Source organism: Pundamilia nyererei, unplaced genomic scaffold (assembly GCF_000239375.1).
Source record: "Pundamilia nyererei isolate P.nyererei 1_Seehausen unplaced genomic scaffold, PunNye1.0 scaffold00080, whole genome shotgun sequence".
NCBI lineage: Eukaryota > Metazoa > Chordata > Actinopteri > Cichliformes > Cichlidae > Pundamilia > Pundamilia nyererei.
The window spans coordinates 976,158-995,646 of record NW_005187481.1 but is presented as its reverse complement, the minus strand read 5'-3'; the positions used below and the strand labels follow the sequence as shown (position 1 = coordinate 995,646).

The 19,489-nt window shown below is 40.2% G+C and overlaps 1 protein-coding gene across 2 annotated transcripts; it reads right to left on the bottom strand.

The window, feature by feature from the left end:
• Positions 1-3,935: 3,935 nt before the first annotated feature.
• Positions 3,936-17,731, bottom strand: tbc1d8b (TBC1 domain family member 8B). 2 transcript variants are annotated; one of them, XM_005737840.1, is made up of 21 exons: positions 17,488-17,731; positions 15,893-16,003; positions 15,660-15,778; positions 15,311-15,536; positions 14,821-15,061; positions 14,252-14,459; positions 13,973-14,140; positions 13,701-13,862; positions 12,289-12,439; positions 11,926-12,140; positions 11,684-11,801; positions 11,303-11,588; positions 11,078-11,207; positions 10,882-10,980; positions 10,269-10,337; positions 9,919-10,159; positions 9,763-9,828; positions 7,473-7,565; positions 7,286-7,333; positions 7,080-7,177; positions 3,936-6,980 (listed from the first exon to the last, which is right to left on the bottom strand). In XM_005737840.1, exons 1-21 carry the CDS (start codon positions 17,612-17,614, stop codon positions 6,564-6,566), a joined length of 3,393 nt encoding a protein of 1,130 aa, XP_005737897.1. In that variant the 5' UTR covers positions 17,615-17,731; the 3' UTR covers positions 3,936-6,563. The 2 variants fall into 2 exon arrangements, with proteins under 2 accessions (XP_005737897.1, XP_005737898.1); XM_005737841.1 differs by lacking the exon at positions 7,473-7,565.
• Positions 17,732-19,489: the final 1,758 nt, after the last annotated feature.

Genomic DNA, 19,489 nt, shown 5'->3' with positions numbered 1-19,489 from the left:
GATCACGCGAAATCGTCAACAATCAAATCCAGCTAACTTACTTAGCGAGGTACGAAGAACGGACCCCTGGTAACTCAAAACGTTTTTGTTTACAGCTGTATTACTTAAATGAGTACTGTGAGATGAGAATAGAAGATAAAATAAGCTATACTGGACTAATAAAAACGTTTTACTGAAAGAAACTGTGGTTTTTCCCATGTTATTGATTGTTGCTTTTATTGCTTAAATTACTGCAAAAATATTTGCTTATTGATGAGGATTTAATACAGAAAGTACTTATGCTGGGATACAGGCTTCCTTGTATTGTATTTGTGATGTACTTTGATTAAAAGCCCCAAAACAAACAAGTGTTTTTTCAAAATCCCTGTTTCAGAATATCAGATGTACTCAAGGATCAAAGTGGGATTTCTATGTTTCTTTTAGCATAGTGCTTCTGGGTTAATTAGTGCTCGTTTTGTCTGGAAATGTATTTGTACTCTACTATCGTAATTAACTTTACTTGGGTGGCTGTATCTCAGGAGGTAGAGCAGGTCACCTACTGATTGGAAGGTTGGTGGTTTGATCCTTGGCTCCTCCAGTCTGCATGTCAAGTATCCTTGGGCAAGATACTAACCCCAACTTGCTCTCCGATGCATCCATCGGAGTGTGAATGTGTGTGAATGTAGTTAGATAGCACTAAGTATAGATAAAGTGCTTGTGAGAATGGGTGTGATTGGGTGAATGTGGCATATTGTATAGAGCGCTTTGAGTACTATACTTTGAGAGTAGAAAAGCGCTATATAAGAATCAGTCCACTTACCATTTATTTCATATTTTACTATTGAGAAGCACTTTGGTGTACCTCTGGTCTTTAAATGTGCTATACAAATAAAGTATTGATTGATTGATTATTTGATTTGACAGGTTGCAGAATTTTAAAACTGAATTAAATTTTTCTTTCTTCTTTGTACAGTTTGTGATCAGGTAATACGATACTCACTGCTCTTTGTGAATTTTCACAAGATAGTGGGAAAAATGTTTCATCACTCATCCAAATGACTTCTTCATTCTCAGAATTGAAGTGACAAATATTTCTCCCACTGAAAACGTTATGTCCAGATGAACAGAATCAACCTTTTGGGATTTACTTACCTGGATGATTGAGCATAAATCAAAATATATTTCAATTTGTTTAGCAAGACATCAAGACATTTCGTAATTTGAAAAAATAAGTATATAAAAACAAAAACCTATATTGATGTCACATACACACTTTTGCAGCTTTTATAGAATGCAGTCAATGATTGTGTGATGCAAATGAAAGTTTTAGCCATACAAAATGTATTAATAATCTCACAGCACAGCAAATGTCACAGTTCCAGAGCCAAACAACAGCAACTTGACATTCATGCAGGCCTCATATGAGATGAGTAATACTACAGGGATTATGAAACCGTTCATTCACTTAATTTGTAATTAATATGTGCATTATGTTTAGATTTCAAGTATCTGGAAAGTGTGATTGGCAAAGTTTGGTTTGGATAGTCATGGCATTGTGAAGGTTTTAGTCTTTCAGTGGATGAAGCCTGAGAAATGGTTTGCATACATCCAAGGCAAATCCTTACAGGATATGGTCAGTGGGGCAGTTTGCTGGTGTACTTAAAGTCTTACTTAGTTTAATCGCTGAATACTATGCTCCTCTGAGTGTTCGAAGTTAGCCTATGATGCAACATTTCAACATTTGAATACTGATGGGACCTGGGGGGTTTTCTGTCCAAGAGCTGTGTTGCAATGTTAACTCAATCTGCAGTATATCAGTGCAGCCCTGCTATTTTCTTTTACAAGAGGCTGTCACATTAGCTGCTCGGTTTCCACCAGCTGCACCAAGACATACAGATTGAGGACAGTGTGGATGGACCCATTTCCAAAACACATGCCATCATACTGGTGAGAGCTATGCTTCAAAGGCTTCCTGTCTCCAAGCCCAAAATAACTCACTTGCACACTTGGGGGAGGATTGTGGGTGAAACTGTGGGTAGGGAACCAAAATAGCAGTCTGTTGCAAACTAAAATAAATACAGAATAGACAGTTCATCAAATTATGAAGCTGCACGTATGCTTGGTAAATCATGATTCATTTAGCCAAACACTGATTGGACTTCAAGGGCAGTCTGTTCATTCATTCATTCATTCATTCATTCATTCATGCATTCATTTATTCATGCATGTATTTGTTAAGAACTGTAAATATTCAGTAGCTGTAAATTAAAAAGTTTTGTAGTTTATTTGATTTGAACTTTTTATCATATGTATTTTATGATCACAAGTCATACTGAGAATGATCATATTTTAAACATCAGCAGCATCATGCTGGTTTAGCCATGACAAGGGCATGATCTAAGGCTAAGGCAAATGTTATAAACCAAAATAAAATCTCTCAGATTTCCAAAGCAGGAAAATCTTCCTTGACAGACCCAACGGGAAACTGAACAGGTGACAGGGGTCATTAGGTTATGAACTTTGGGCTAACAACCATATGCAACCAAATCTCTGAGCCAGAATAGTATGCAGAGACCATTCATTATAGAGTGCCACTGTTCCTCATAAATCAGGCTGACAGTTCACGCTCTTGGACAAGTCAAGGATGGGACCTTTTACTGCAAAACTGATGACTTATTGTGGGCCTTGTCATATGACCCTATGTTTTTATGAATTCATGCTGTGTTACAGACCAGGCTTTTACACTAATGCAAAAGACTCATATCATGCTTCTTTTTCTGAAAGTCACTAAAAGGTGACCTTCAACACCCCAACATACTGTACATATCATGTAGGAGGCCAGAAAGTAGGCAACTGTTTTGAGTATGCTCTACTGTCTAACAGCATTGTATTCCCACCACACACCAACGCTTTTAAAGCACTCATTTACTGTTCAAGAAACCGTGTGCATTATAGTACCGTATTATATTCTTGTTAAATAGTTTATTTATGTTGTTTGTTGGTGTTGAGGAAGAAGACTAACTAACTAGAATATTGCTGGGCAATAATTGGACATATGTAAATATTTTTGCGCATGCTGTGATGATTTCAGCTGTTTTTTATTTGCGTAATGAGAAAGTTCCATCTACATCTACAGACCTCAGGAGAAAATCTTGCCAGGAAGTGTTTTATTCACAATTACATCAACACATCTCCGCGAAGTGTTATTGTATGGAAATCTTTAACCCCCTATTGTCTAGCGTACGATATTTGATACATGCAGGGCTTTTTTTTTTAGACTTCTGTCGTCATCACCCCCCCTCCCCAAAAATATAAATAAATAAATGCACAATTAATTTTGCAAGTAATTTTTTTAATGCTAGATGTACCAAATACAATAAAAATTAATTAATTTGAATGGACTCACTGGTTATATTAAAATATGGAATATTTTAATTTTTATGGAATATGGAAATTAATTTCTTTTATTTCTAATTTCTTTTAAAAAAAATTTAAAAAATGAAGATTACATTTTTAATAATTTTTAATTTTAACAAATATATTTCTTAAATATTCAATTAAAGTATTTATTCAAGATGTTTATTTATTTTCTGTGACATTTACAGTGTTGTTTATCTGTCCCTCCTCCAACTCTAACTGAAATCACTGGTGCATTGACATCAGCAGCAGTGACTGATGATTGTCAAAACCATGTTGTGTTTTGTAGCTTATAAAAATGCTGACCCTTTTCGCTTATGGAGATTCTTAATCAGTTATGATAAAAGACTGTCTTCTATGCCCTTTTGCAAAAATAAACAGAACTATCCCCATATGGTATCACACAGACTAAAATAACCCGCACAAGCTGAAGCTCAAGTGTCATGAATATGAATTAAATGCGTGTAAGTCACGTGTGACTGTGTGTGTGTGTGTGCGCGTGTCACATTGTGAGCAAGAATTAACTGTGGTCACTGATGATCATTCATAGAATCTTTACTCTTTATTCTAGTTCATCTGTATGAGAATAAAAAATATAATCAAGCAAGTAAACAGAAATATCTCAGCATCAGATATTGTGCAAATCAAACATTCAGTCAAAAGCCATAAACAACAAAAGCTGTAGACGATGAGGATATGGTTAACCATACTTATTCAGCAGTAGCAGCTGGAGTATTATCCATGCCAACTGTATACACTCTCATGCTTAATGGGAGAACTGCCAGCATGCCAGAGAAAGACTTCCAACCCTCTGAATTCTTCCTTCCTCCCAATTCGTGTACTTTCTATCATTTTCCCATGAAAAAGTATTACTGCCACCATCATTTTTCAGAAGTGACACCTGAATAATTATGGTTAGGAAACAGTGCACATCAAAAAGTTTCTCTTAATCACTGGTCTAGCAAAAAGAACGATAAATCAATCCTTGAAAGCATACTTTTTCTCTTCACTTATCTTTAACAACCCATCAAGTAATCAAAAATTGGCAAAGCATGCAATAACTCATAATCCATGTAAATCCTTTTACATTAAATTGCAGGCAAACAGTCAGATTGAAGCGTCACGCCAGGTCAGAGGTGATGTGACCGCTATAAATAATGAACTGAGTGGCTGATTTGAAACATTGCACTATGATCAGTTATTGATTTCTCTTGCTGAGACTGTCAGTACTGTTTCAACTCTCTGGTGAGCGCCGAGGTCACTCATCAAGCTTTGGATTTAAGATCAATGTAGCGTATTTTGATAGCTTCATTGCACTGATCATGTAAATCATTTTAAGATTAACTCCAATTAGAAACGCTTATTATCAGTTAGAACAACTTATACTATGAATATAAAGCATGTCTAAATAATGCAGTTACTACACAAAAAGCACTTATGATTGGTCCCTAAGTCCTAAGTTTTAAAAAAAAAAAAGCAAAAAAAAAAAAAAGCACTTAAACAGGAAAATAAATCTTTCCCTTCATATGACAAAAACTGAAATATAGGATATAGGAAACAGAGGACTGCAGCTGCACTTAAGAAGCATCTAAAGCACTGTTTTTAAAAACACAGGCAGAAAAAAAGCTAAAAGTGTGTGAATTTGGCCCCTGGAGATGACAAGCTGTAGCTGAATCAGTTACGACCTCTCTGAACTCACGCTTTGCAAACCTGGCCAAAACACAGCCATGTGTAAAGCTTGTACATCTCAAACAAGTGCAAATTATTCACAGGCTGAAAGTATAAGAAGAAGCAGCAGAAAATTGAAAATTATAGTGATTATGCTGTCTCTCTGTAGCAAGCAGTAATGGCTGTTTGTCAAAGGCTGGCATAATGTGGCAACTCCAGTAACTATGCTACACATGCTTTATGTTTTAGTGTTACAGAGAAGATGCAATCTGTGTATCACATATATTTTGTAATGTCCCAGATTGAAAAAAATATCCCTTTCCTCCCGTTCATTTTACACAAATGTCACCCTGAGAGTTGATAACACAAAATGTCCTTCAAACGGTTTAAGGTGTCTGCAACACCCTCCCAGCTTCTGTATATTAGATTCTCATTCAAACCTTATATATACATAATAATCAAACAACTACTGAACTGACCTTTATGTGTACAATGCCGCACTAACAGGAGCGTAAAATCCTACATTTACGGACGTAAGCAAACGACACATTAACCAATCACGCTGTGAATATCAGACACAGTTTTAGAGGAGGCAGATTACTCACCTGCAGCTGCAAGGTGGACATTTTTTTCCCTTTACATGTTTTCAAGTATGACCCACATGAAATCCCCCTAATCCTGACATGTTTACCATTTTTGTGTGCCGTTTTTGGAGGAGAGACAGATGTGGCAGTACAGCATCCTCCTTTGTACATTATTGCAAATGCACCTACAACTGCAGTGTAACTTTTCATGTTGTGACGTCTTCACTCCAATAGTGAGTTCATTTCCTGGCTACCAACGACAACACTGCAACTCGTCTTCAAACAGCCATATTACTGTTTGCTTCATGCCTGCGTTAACTAAAAAGCTGCACTCTCATAATTTATGTTTAGAGCAAAACGCACACTATGAGACACTGACGTCAGAGGACACACTACCATTTACAGTAAATTTCACTTTACAGCAGTGATAGCTAATTTGAAAGAGAACATACATGGAGCTCTCCAACCAGAGAATCCTCTTGCAGACTCCATCATGCGGTTTATGTCATTTATTATGTAGGTGGACTGGAGAGAGAAGGAAAGGGACAATCCTTCCTCTCGTGTTAGTGGAAATTAGCATCTTATAAAGCACATCACTAAACTGTTTTGTTTTTTTCTTAACAGAAAATCTGAAGAAACTGTGGCCGAGTGAGAGAGTGCATTTGAACATTAAAATATACTGCACATTAATGACCTATTACAGAATAGTGTTTGCACGTGTTTTATCAGTCTCTGATGTTCTTCATCATCTGCGTGACAAACAGGTCTCTGATGATTCCTCCTCATGTGTGATCGGTAGATAGTATCAGTAGATAGTAATTTAACTCTGTGTCCCACTAAATCCACCACCCTGTTCAAGTGGAGAAAGGAAATTCATGGAAACTTGTAGGTTTGAATCACAAGCAAAGTGTTAGTTCACTTATTGGTCTTTGACTTCAGCTGGGCGACCTTAGCTTGTCCCAGCTTCATCTGAATATCAACAGGCCTCTCAAAGAAGCTGACTATGGCCGGTTCATTGAGCAGAGATGCTAGGACCTGCTCGAAGGAAAACGACCACTCGGTCTCTGAGAGGTCTTGACTGTTGTGGGAGCTGGAAGTGTCAGAGCTCTCTGGGGTTGTGGAGGACTCTTCAGTTGAAGACTCCTCGCCAGCAGTGGTATTGGCAGGCTTTTTGGACTCGGGTGGGCTGCTCGGCTCCTGCAGCCTCCGCCCCACCTCTTCCATCCTCAGGAGGAGGCTGGTCACATGAGCCACGGCTCGGTACAGTGACTCCTCCTCGGGATCACCATGAAAAATGTTGTACAGGGTCTTGGAGAACTGGATGAACTGAGTCTGCGATGGAAATGTGGGGGGGGGGGGAAAGTTAAATGAGTCAATTTATTGTGAAAAAGATGAAGTCGCACGGACACAACAAAGCATGGTTTGAATTACCTGATTAATTCTGGGCAGGTCTTTGATGGTTTCCTCTTTCTTTAATATTTCATTCTGCCATTGTTTCAGATAGGCCTGCAGGTCAACCTTCCCTCTTCCTGTCAGTTTAATTGACAAACTTAACTGTGTTACAAGAAATTATAATCCTTGCACAAATCCTTGTTGGAGCCATTAATCATTTGTCATAAATTTGGGTGTAATATTACCTCTTTCAGGGCTTTTCCTTATCACACCATCTTCTGGAAGATCAAAGGCTGAAACAGGGAAGCAGCATATAAACAAACTGTAGAGAAAAATGCTTCCACGCAAGTGTTAAGACAGAATTATTGCGATATTTAGTTAGAAAAGAGGAAATTAAATTGGAGTTTTGAGGAAGGACAAGAGGTAGCTAACCAGTGAGTCTACTCAAGTGAGAAGAATCTTCAGTCACTGGAATAAAGTGCTGGATTCTTTGTTCCTTTAAGTGTAAAGGACTACCTGTGAAGGCTAAAAGATATTGTCTGTAAGTGCACTGAAAGGAAAGAAAAGACAAAGGAGAAAGAATTCACAAGAGCAAAGCAGAGTTTAGGGCTAGATTTACTAAGCCAGTTTGTTTCAATGAAAACATTAATTACCAAGAGCAGCACAAAGGAGTCAACAACGCATGCAGATTTGATGAGGATCTACTACCAATCAAAATAATGGTCTAAAAGCAGTTTTTAATGCATATGGTTGTCTCTTATGAGAAAAAGAGAAGCAATTCAGATCTATGGAAGACAGCTGAGGGAGAATCAATAAGAATCTGATTTAAGGGTGAACTCTGGTACAAACTGATGGAGACCATTGAGTGATCATGAAGGTCGAAACAGCATTCTTTTTGTCAGCTCAGGTTTATAACCACATTAAGTTGAAATTTGTGTACAACAGCTGACCTAAGGCTGTAAACAAACAAAGCATTTACATTCAGATTCTGGTTGAGCCATGTGTTAAAGTTATTATGCCACCTCCATAAAGACACAAATTTCTCTGAGGTTTTGAGCATTATTTTTGTATGCCATATGAGACTGGAGCAATTTATTAATTGCCACTTTAAGCTCTGCTCCGTTATAGCAAAACAGTAGAGCTGAGGTCCAGAAATATAGATCTAAACATGCTTTTTTCGGTGATGAATACATTTTATCCTTTGTATGATTTCCTTCTACATTGTTAGTAAATCTGGCCAATAACTAAAGAACGCAGATGTTAAATCCACACAGAGGTATCCGATTTTTAGATTTAAAAATAGCTGTGTATAGAATTGTTAATATTAAACATGCTACAGTATTATTCCATGCATCAAAAAAAAGAAACACTCGAATTTTTCCTTTTTTTGCTCCAACCTGAGCCACGTCTACATGTGTGTGCATGTGTGCGTGTTGGTTTAAATGCGTAGATTAAACAACTCCCATCACAAGCCAGAAATGTAATATTATTTTCCTGATAGCTTTGTGTTGCATAAGCCTAAATATTGCCACATAAGTTACACATTGCACTCCTCTCAGCAAAAAGACCAATACCAACCTCTGAATGCAAACTAATTAAGAATAAGTGGAGAAAACATTTCCACCGAATTTCCAACAATGAAAGTGTCCTGAAGTATAAAATACTACAGAGCATAAAGAACAATGCAGACTTCCACAGGGCTCTAAGTTAAAAAGGTACAACAAGACATGCTGCGGTCACTACAGCCAATCACAACAGAGCTAACGTAACTGAGTGGTCACTGCTTTCCGCCTGAAACTGATAAGCGACTAAAGCTGCTCCACAGCTCTTCTGGACTGAAAAACCTGCAGCGTCTCAGCTCTGAAGAGGATATGGCTCCAATCATTTCAATGTAGCGTTTGGCCCAGTTCCAGTCCCTCTTATTCATACAGAGGAAGCAAACAAAACAGCGATCAGTGCACAGGTGGCAAATTTGAAGTGCCTCTCCACCATCTTGTTTAGACTGTGGCACCAGGATGTGACCTGTCCTTGGTGCTGAAGCAATGTCCACTTTCCATGAGACACAAAATAAGCTTTGCTGCTTGATGTTCACAGGCCTGGCACATCACAAGCGGTGACTCAGTGCTCATCTGCTGCTAAGCTGTCAGTTGTAATTTGAGCAGCACAGTCTCTCTTTCTGAAGAAACTAGCCTACTGCTAAATGCCCTCACAGCTCCTTAGACCTGTTGTTGCCATGACAAACTCTTTCACCCAGCATACGCTATTCTTACCCCTGCCTTCAACAAGCATCACGCACATAAGAGTCACACATTCAAGGACACTTTCTTCCCCGAGGCAATGTGCTCACTCATCAAATGCTGGGTTATGGGCTGAATTATTGAAATGACAACCCGTGTGCATTTCAGCCCTGCAGACCTCAGACTGACGTAACTATGTGACCTTTTATTTCACTTTGGGCTGCTTCTATCAGTCTGCTGCTGCAGCGTGCATCAACTATATAGATTCCAGTCTGAAAACATTTGCTGCATTTGAACCTAAAGCAGTTTGTCATCACCATAGACACTGTGTGAAAGAAAGAGGTCAGAGGTTAAAGACAGTGTTGTGTAGTTTATGAGAGGCAGATGAAAATCAGATAGCAAAATAAAGGGCACAGGGCCATGAGAGAGAAGTTAACGATCTAGTCTTAAACTGAGATTGGTTTTATTAGTTGTTCATTACTTACCTGGTGGCAGGTGGAGCTTGAAGAGAAATTTCAACTTATTTGTGAAAGATCCGGTGTATAAAGTATCTGTGGGAGACGCAAAAGTTATAGTTTCAGCAGTGGGGACACTGAGGTTAAAAGTTTTACTAGAACAGAGCAGAGAACCAACAAATGTACCAAGGGCACAGCAGAATTCTTTAAAGTTAATGAGACCATCCTGGTTCTCATCTATCAGGCGGAAAACCCAGAGGGAGAGGGTGCTCTTGATGCTGCAGAAAGCCCAGGGCTCCAGCAGGGAGAAGAGCATGCTGAACTGTTGGAAACCCAGCTGGTACTGCTCCAGATAGGCCAGACTGGGATCATGATGGAGCAGAGCTGGGCTGTTCATTGTCCAGTAGCAGCTGAGGAAATGCTGCCTCTGAAAGTAGATAAACAGAGAAGGAAGCATGACCTGTCCGTCTTTCTTATTCTAACAAACAGTTAAGCATGGTGACAATAAAGATACAACATTGAAGTTCATGACTCACTTTGAATAAATTATAAAGCTCGTCCAGTTGTGAGGCACTGAATCTGACATCTTGGGACACCACACGGATCTGAAAACACATTTGACCTCGTTATTAAGGCCACAGTAATATTACAATTCAATCTATAAATTACTTTCACTCATATTTTTCACACATATTGAGAAGCCTGTTCTAACTCGGGAGATGTGTTCCTGGTGACCAGAGTAAATGCAAAGGCAGGTCTGACATCATTTGTAAGAGCAATTCTCATATTTTGCTCTAAAGACCTTTTATAAGTTATCTGTTTCCCCTAAAATGACCGCTGCCTGCTCCATTCTGTATGCTGGGCAAACATTGATGGCCATGTTTGTTTGGATTTTGTTGTAAGAACAAAATTGATATCAATGCATTCTCAAGCCTCCCATCCCTATTTTTACTTGTCACAACTAGGCACCCTAATCCAGGTCCTGCAAACAGGACTCTGAAGGGGTGAGGGGGAAATAAAATGCAAGGCAGCCAATAAGTTTTCACTCATCTAAAACTGCCACAAAAACCTGAATAGATATAAAATATATAACTTGTGTAATACTGTGTCCGAACAGGCCCCTGTACTAGTTACTCTAAGCTTACTTACCACGTTTTGCTTGGTTGTGTCCTCCAGTGTTTGAATCACATATAGTTTGTTTCTTTTCCGTGAACTCTCAACTTCCTCTGAACGAATATTTCCATATTTCTGCAAAGACCGACACAACTTAGTTTTATTGAGAGAAAAAAAAAACGGTGGGGAGGTTGCTCTTTTAGTTTGTGACCGATTAGAGACAAAGTTATACCTCATAGGCCTCTCGGATCAGCTCACTGATATCTACGCTGATGTGAGATGCTTTATCATTATTGCCTACTGAAGCTTGCTGCACTGTCGGGGGCAATGGGCTGTCTTTGTTTGTCACACTGTCAAAAAACCTGGAACAACACCAACAGACAAAGAGGGAGAGTGTTATTTACAGTGTAATAATATTTAAAAGTCTCGGACATGCATAATTTTTGCATTCACAGACTTGTTGAGGATGGTGACAGCTTCTGCATCATCGTGGCAGCTGATCAGAGCCTCCATGTTGTAGTCCAGCACGGCCAGGCCAAGCTGCAGGATGGCTTTGATTCCATCATAAAAAAAACAATCCACCACGTTCACGGCACTCTCTATGGGCAGCACACTGATGAAAAGCGTGAGAAACCAGGACAGAGACACGGAGGAGAAGAAGCTCAGGTCTGTCATGTGTTCCACCAGCTGGGGGAGGTTTTCTCTAATCAGATCTTCGAACACAGCCTGGTCAACCAAAGCACCTGACAAAATATTTTCATAGTGAGACTTTGCTCCTGGCATAATTAAAATGCCACGCTGCCAGGTATCCAGCAGAAGCCAATCTTTCCACTCTTACCAATAATTCGGCGGTTGAAGTAATCTGGCAGCATCCTCTCACAGACGGCTACCAGCAGCCAGAAAGCCTCCTCTTCTTTTGCATACAGTAGGAGAACCGAGGTGAGAATGTTCATAGCCTGAACAGGAGAGAAATAAACAGTATGGTTTAATAGGCTTCTCCCTCCTCCTAAGTACACAATGGTATAATATATCATCACAAGAGGCAAGGGAAGGACATATTTCAAAAGTTATTTTAAGTACCTGGCAGTATCCAATTTTAGGGTTCCTGTAGGCATAGGCAGTAAGGACTCTGCGAAGAGCTGAGATTCCTGTGTCGCTCTGAAAGGCCGGGTGCTCGGGGAGAGAGCGGTGCAGGTCTCTTTCAATCTCATCTGTAGCCAGAGTGCTTGTGCCCAGAGACTGTTCAACCAGCTCAGTGTAATAGCCGGGGTGAGTGGCCATGTCGTTTACAGCCCCTACAGAGTGTACAAAAAAAAAAGCCCCCACTCGGTTTAAAGTAAAAAAAGCACTTCAGTAGATGAAACTTTGATCACACAAGGCTTCATTAACCACTGACTGATGCTGCTCGTCACTATACGGGACACGGCAACTTTGATGTACAACCTGAGAAAAGCATCCACAGCTCTCCCCTCAAGGCCTCAGGAACGCCGCGCACAATCAAGTCTCGCGTCTTCCTGGTAAAGAACATACTCGTACCACGTCCATACTCAGAGAAATGGATGTTCCAAGACTGCTCCTTCATCTTCTCCTTAAGCTGTTAACCCAGAAGTATCAGAAGAAAGTTTTTCAGTTTGAGACATGATTGTATACATGCACTTTCTATGTACCACTGACCAGTTGTTTTCTTACATTCTTTCAAAATAAGCATGTGGAGGCATTACAAGGTGGCTACTGAGGGAAAGGCTGTGCTTCTAAAAGGCAGCACACACAACAGTGCTACTAATAAAACGTGTATTTTTTTTAAATTCATGTATTCTTCATCTGATTTTATAACAACACCCAAGAACTAACCAGTCATCCACACTCACAGCAGACAGTTTCATGCGCCCATCTGAACCACAGAAACCCATCTGGATCTACATAAAGTCCCAGATCTGTCTGACATTATTTGTAATACCTGAGCAGACTTGACCCTGATCAAACTGTACATAACAGATGTGCTGTGTTTACACTGTAAATAAAGCAGCAAACCAGTAGTCATTATTATACTTTAAAAGGACAAAGAGCAGAAGTTGTATTCAATAATCCAAAGATTGCTAAACTCATTTCCTCATCAGGGGATTAACCATGCTGTGTCAATCAGGAAGACATAAATAACATAAAGTCTGTATGTATTTTACCACATACTTCAGCTAAGAGGATAGATTACAGGAGTCACAGGTTAGATGCCTATGGACGTTACAGTTTCATTTTGACTTTGTAGATTAATTGAGCTTGTTAATAACATGTGCAAATTGGACACTGATGGAGTCTTGGTTATAGATTTCCAATAAATGGTAAATGGCCTGCATTTGTATAGCGCTTTACTCAGTCCCTAAGGACCCCAAAGCGCTTTACACTACATTCAGTCATTCACCCATTCACACACAGGCAATGGCAAGCTACGTTGTAGCCATAGCTGCCCTGGGGCGCACTGACAGAGGCGAGGCTGCCGGACACTGGCGCCACCGGGCCCTCTGACCACCACCAGTAGGCAAACATGGGGTACCTTGCCCAAGATACTAACCCCAACTGCCAGGAGGCAGCCTGGGATCGAACCACCGAGCTTCTGATTCGTGGCTGACCTGCTCTGCCACCTGAGCTACAGCCACCCCACCAATAATAAGTGCATCCTGTTTAGTTCTGGGTAGAACAGCTTTTTACTTTTTTGGGTATGGGCACAAATCCAAGCACATATGAAGATGTCTGCTGCACACTAGAACATGCAGATATATGCATGTGATCTGGTGATTTTACGCAAAAGGCCAGTAAAAACAAATCAATTTTCATTCGAGCAGATGAACTCTGTTGTTTACCATTTTGGGATCAAGGTTTTCAACATCCTGGGGGTGGAAAACAGTCATGAGAGCCTCGGTGCTCACGGCCTTGCTGCTGTCTTTCTGCCCCACCATTAAAGTTACGTCCTCTGGATTGTCCTCAAAGTGGTTTATGAGAGACTGACATTCTCCCCGTATGGCCTTCATGACAAAGACGTTAATCATTTTCAATGTCAGACAGCTCTGCAAACTACAGGATGACGTTTAAAGAGAAGCAAAATGGCACAAATGAAACAATCACAGCACATTACCTCTGATGAAGCAGAGTGCTGTGGGCTGGCACTAATCCCACACCTACTACGGATTGTATTGGCAAGCCGCTGATAGTCCCGCACCTCAGAGAAACGCAGCGCCCTCTTGCCGCGCACGCACACCGTTAAAGCTCTGCTGCTGGAGTCTGGTTTCTCAACGTTAACAACCTAGAAGACAGAAATAAGGAGACAGACGGTCACATATGAGGTTTTCTGTTGTTCATCAGGTTGTTGTTTTTTTTGTTTTTTAAAGACAAAACACTTTTTGTTTGACTTTACCTCTCGCATTGGAATAATGACATGGCATTGACTTCCATCCTGACTGGCAAAACACAGGTAGTTCTCCGACAGACAAATCTTGCCAAGCGTGTTAAAATGGCTGAAGGGAACCCACAAGAAGCTCTCGTGCACCTCTAACAGGTTTTCCTCTTTGGGAAGCCTGAAAAATGTCCTGAATTGCTCACTCTTTGCATTAGCTTCTAGCCCTCTGTGGAAACAGAAGAGCACAAACATCAGCCTCCAGCCTCTATTCACATCAGTCATCCATTTACATGTATTTCAAAATGATCCACACTGCTTAAATATTATTATAAAATAACAGGACGTGACTCCCTTGTCGACTGGGATCAAATGAAAACAATGGGAAAAAGTAAACAAACATTGGAACTGTCTTTAAAGAACTGGCACTGGCAAGCTCAGGCGTGACTTGGTTGGCAATCCTGGCAGGTCACACCAAACATAAACCCTATCTGACTCAAGTCATACTTTGTTTTCTCGGGTTCTTTAACTTTGCATCTGGCACTAACAGGATCGTGTGAAGCTGCACTGCACGGCGTACAAAATATTACCTCTTTGTAATCTGCAGCGGGTCAGACAGCGCTGGCTCTCTCTGGAAGGACTCTTTATCAAAAAGACGTTTGATGGAGTAGTCAGCCAACTGTTCCATGATAACGAACGTTTCGTTCAGGTGCAGCAGCATGGAGAAGTAGTGATCCTCTCCATGAGCCACAACATGGATGCTCTCAGTCAGAATGACATTAGAGGTTTTCTCCAGCCTCCAAAGCTCATCCCAGGAGATGACTAGTTTAACTGCACAGCATTAAAAAAAAAAAAGAAGTAGTTAAATTAATTGCTGGAAACAAAGAAAAAAATAAATACAATTATTCTTAAAACCTAAAAAGCTGTCATTACCTGGAACAAAAGAACTACTGAAAGATTCTGAGGCCATAAAAACCCACTATGACAGCAATTAGCAGCTGTCACACCCTTTATTACCACCAATCAACTTTCTAAAGACAGGCAGCAGCACGTGCTATGAATGGCAGAGAAATTGCTTACCCTCAGCTCCCAGAAGGTATGAATAGAAGCACAGGAAGTTTGTGCTGAGGTAGAGCCAGCCCTGGCAGGGTACTTTTCCTTTCCAGTAGCTGCATGAGTAATATGTGACCAGCTTTTCCTCTGGTGGCAGCTCAAACCACTTCTCAAACCTCAAGTGGGCTTCTCGAAACTTCTCGGGATCATCCTCCTGCACTAAGCATGTCTTCCCCTCTTCTGCAATAAGACCCTAAAATGTGACGTACACAGGGTTACTGCAGACTGTTTATATATATTATAGATATAATAATAAAGCAAGTAATCAACATTTCTGGGGATTAAAAAAAAAAAAAAGGTCTTCCTAAAGTCTCACTCTAATCTTGCCCTGTACAAAGCTGGTGACGTCTTCGCTGGAGTCAAAAACAGAGAGCGTCCTCATAATGTTCTGCTGCAGCCAATCCCAGTGCTGAATAATCTCCTCTTTGGTGACACCTGACCAAATGTTAAGAGGAAAACACATAATACTAAGGTCAGCTTAATCGAAGAAATGTTGCAACAACTAGAGAACAGACAGCAATATTGACATGAAAATGCAGAGGGGCGTACCGCATGCTATTGACCAGTACACTTGTGAGTCTGGCGTGTGGTGCAGAATGCGATAAGGGGCCACTTTGGAAGTGGAGTCCAACACAGTATCCAGGGTTCCTACAAGGAGGCCTGTAGCATAAAGTACAATGATGTATAAAAAAAAAAGATAAATATCAGATTTGCACATGAATCCTCATAGAAGCCTTCAATAATTTCTTGCCCTTCAAAAATGACATAAACAGCACTATGTGCTGAATCATTTGCCTTTAGTTAGTCTGTGCAGGACTATCCAGTCATTGTTCATAGCTACATCTCAGACTGTGTTGAACGCATACTGACAGCGGAAATGCATGATCCCCCAGGTCCTCGTCAGGCCTAAAATTAGCTAAATCTGTTACCTCTACAACTTCTTTCTGACGTGCCCTCCATGAATAATTGACAAGGTCGAAGTGAAACCACTATCCTATGCATCGCGTCAGCATTAGACAGGCCACCCTGCTGAACACCCCCAAATATGCTCTAACGATGAGCTGCCAAGTAGTAAAGCATTCAGCAGATCAAACAAACACACTTTGCAGCGCAGAGCATGGTGATACTTCAGGTGTAAAGTGCCGTTTGCTTTGGAGAAGGGGGGGGACCATACTATTTAACCTCTATTATCATTAACCCTGACAATTTAGGACATCAGTACATTTCTAGCCACTGACAACATTATTAACAATCTAGTAGATGGTAATAGATAATCTACAAAAGCTGGATGTATTAGAAGTATTCCTCTGAGTTCTAAGTTAGTAAAGAAGGTCTTGTGGGTTAAACTGGAAACTTACTTGGGAGGAAACTTACTTGGGAGGAAACTTACTTGGGAGGAATTTAAGGACTTGATAAACTTGATGTTGTATAGTTTGCAGGAAAAAGAAATTATTTATACACACTGTGTATATATAACGCTACATTGTGACTACTCGAGTGAGCATCAGGGTCTCTCCACAAAGTGGCTGATGCATTTACTATCTGGGGAGTTGACACAGCAGTGACATTACAATTGCCCAGGTTTAATTTCTAGCCTGTGTGAGAAACAGGTGCACTTGTTCACAAACTGACCCAGCTCACCAGCAGAGTGGAAATGCCCTTTTTAAACCAGGAAAATCAACAAGCAGAATACTTCTGCTTTTATAAGTTGCTAAATTGTTGGGTGACACAACAATCCCTTAAAAAAGTGAATACAGCCTGTAATACAGGCCCCAAGGAAATGAAATCAGCGGTGTAGTGTACAGACCCCCCCGTCCACTCAGCTATAAGAAACATGAAACAAACCAAACGGGCCAATGAACTGACACGTACTACGTAAACCAGCTGTTCAGTACCTAAACTGACTCACGTAATTTGGACCCATAGCTCAAACCTGTTGCAAAGACGCTTTTCCTTTCCCCCCCCCCTCTCGGTTGAGGAGTAGGCTGTGTAACAGCACCCGCCCTAACAGTGGCAGACATCTAGTTAGCTAGGGAAATTCTCCGCGAGTTAACCAGCTATTAACTTGCGTGTTTCCTTGTGGTTTGTGAAGCCGCAGCAACTGTCCCGAAAATACGATATGACAACAAAACCGCGAACATTACCTGTCAAACCGCCACCACCTTCTCCGTACCCTCGTCTCCTCTGCAGCACGAAATACTCGTTATCCTTCTCGGTGACCCACAATTTAAAAGCATTTTTCAGCAGAATCTCTTCGGGTTTGAGCCACATGGTTCTAATGTCGCCAAGTTATCTGTCAAACCGACCTGACATTTCACGGTTATCTCTAACGTACCCCGACAGCAAACCCATGGACATTTGTTTGCGTCCGAATCCCTCCCTTCCCACGTCGACAAGAAATGCTGCCAAAAGTGCAAGGCATTGTGGGATTGTAGTTTCTGAGGAGAATGAGGGGCTGTAGGCGGGTGATACTGGAAGAGTTTAAACATCATTTTGTATTGAATAACAGTTTTACCATTTAATGAAACACTATGTAGACTCTTTTCCTTAAGAAAGTCATAATCCTAATTTGTGCCAATTATTTAGGCAAAGGTTTTTTAGCAACAAATATACTTAAAGTACCTAAATTAAAACCTTAAAGTGCTATCATTATGCAGAATGCTTCCACTCAGACTCACGATTATATTATGTAATTACAATTGTTGATTTATTAAAGTGTACTGTTTCCCTTTAATTTGTTATTTCACTTTAATGTTGCAGGATTGTCTGTGATTTGAATTATATGCTGCAGAGTAGCTTTATATGCAGTGAAAAAGCATCATATGCAACAGTTATTGGTAACTTTTTTTAATACGTGAAAAACAATAAGTAACTCACGTTTTAACATAAATAGGATGGAGTATATGCATACAACACTGAAGTAGAAGCAGAAAGTAGCATAACGTAAAAACAAAAGAATATAGTAAATCTGTACTTGAGTAGTACATTGTACTATGTTAAATTCCAGCTGTGTTCCTATCCATAGATAGAACCTCTGGGCATGCCCTAATAAATATGCTAACAGTAGACTAAGCTTTCATTGTTCTTCCATTAACTTATTGGAGTATTTTTCTGCAATTACAAACTCTGTGTAAACAATCATGGTATCAAAATAAAGCTAACACTTATGACATTTCATCAGAGGTGTAAATATTACAGCAGTTGTTACTGTGTGAAAGTTACTGAGGCTGGAGAACAGAAAAAGTAAGTAGATCTTTTCCCTCGCCTAATTTATTTATTAATTTTTGTGGAACATGTAGAAGAACCTTACACAGCCACAACAGCCTGGGTACTCCTCCTCATGCTGGTCACCAGCTTGGTCAGTCAGTGCAACTCAGCCAGTGTGTGACCGAGTTTGCGTTGGTCACTGTGTTGAGTGGAGTTGATATCAGCCATCAATATGTGTGTCCTTGTTTTGTTTGTTACATTTTTGGAAAAAACAAACTGCAGGTACAGAGTGCTTCACCAACAGCATGTCATTGATATCTATGATAGACTACGTATTCCAAGACCAAACCAAGCCCGAAGAATACTTTAAACTTTATGCACAATTCTCATGGAGTAGTGTGAACGTAAACAAACAGCCAACAGGCGGTATCTACTACGTGAAAAATGGCGCCATCTTGTGGTCTCTTTCTGTCACTATAATTCATTCAAGGCTTTGTGGAAAATGCTTCACCTGTAAAAGTTTCAAAGTCACCGGTTAAAATCATTTTCAAGGACATTTTAAAAGTTTTAAACCAATCACCTAAAGTTTGACAGCTGTACCGACCAGTTTCCTCCAGTCTATTGTAGCAGACTGTTTTCAAAAAATGGATAGAGGAGACCACTCACAAAACCGTGATGGTGTTGCACAAAATGATGTTGGTGTAGGGCTGGTGTAGGAGAGCTAAAAAAAAAAAAATGTTTAAACACTGAATTTTGAGCTAGGCTGGACAGTCAGTGTTGCACCCATCTTCCAAAGCTACGAGTGTCCTACATTGTGTTTCTTTCTACTGAGGAGCTTGCATCCAATAAAAGCAGCAGGAACAAACCCAGGAAACAAATAAGAAGAAAAAAGTGAAAAGAAAGAGCAAAGCAGAAAATTAGGAAAACAGAGACTTAAAG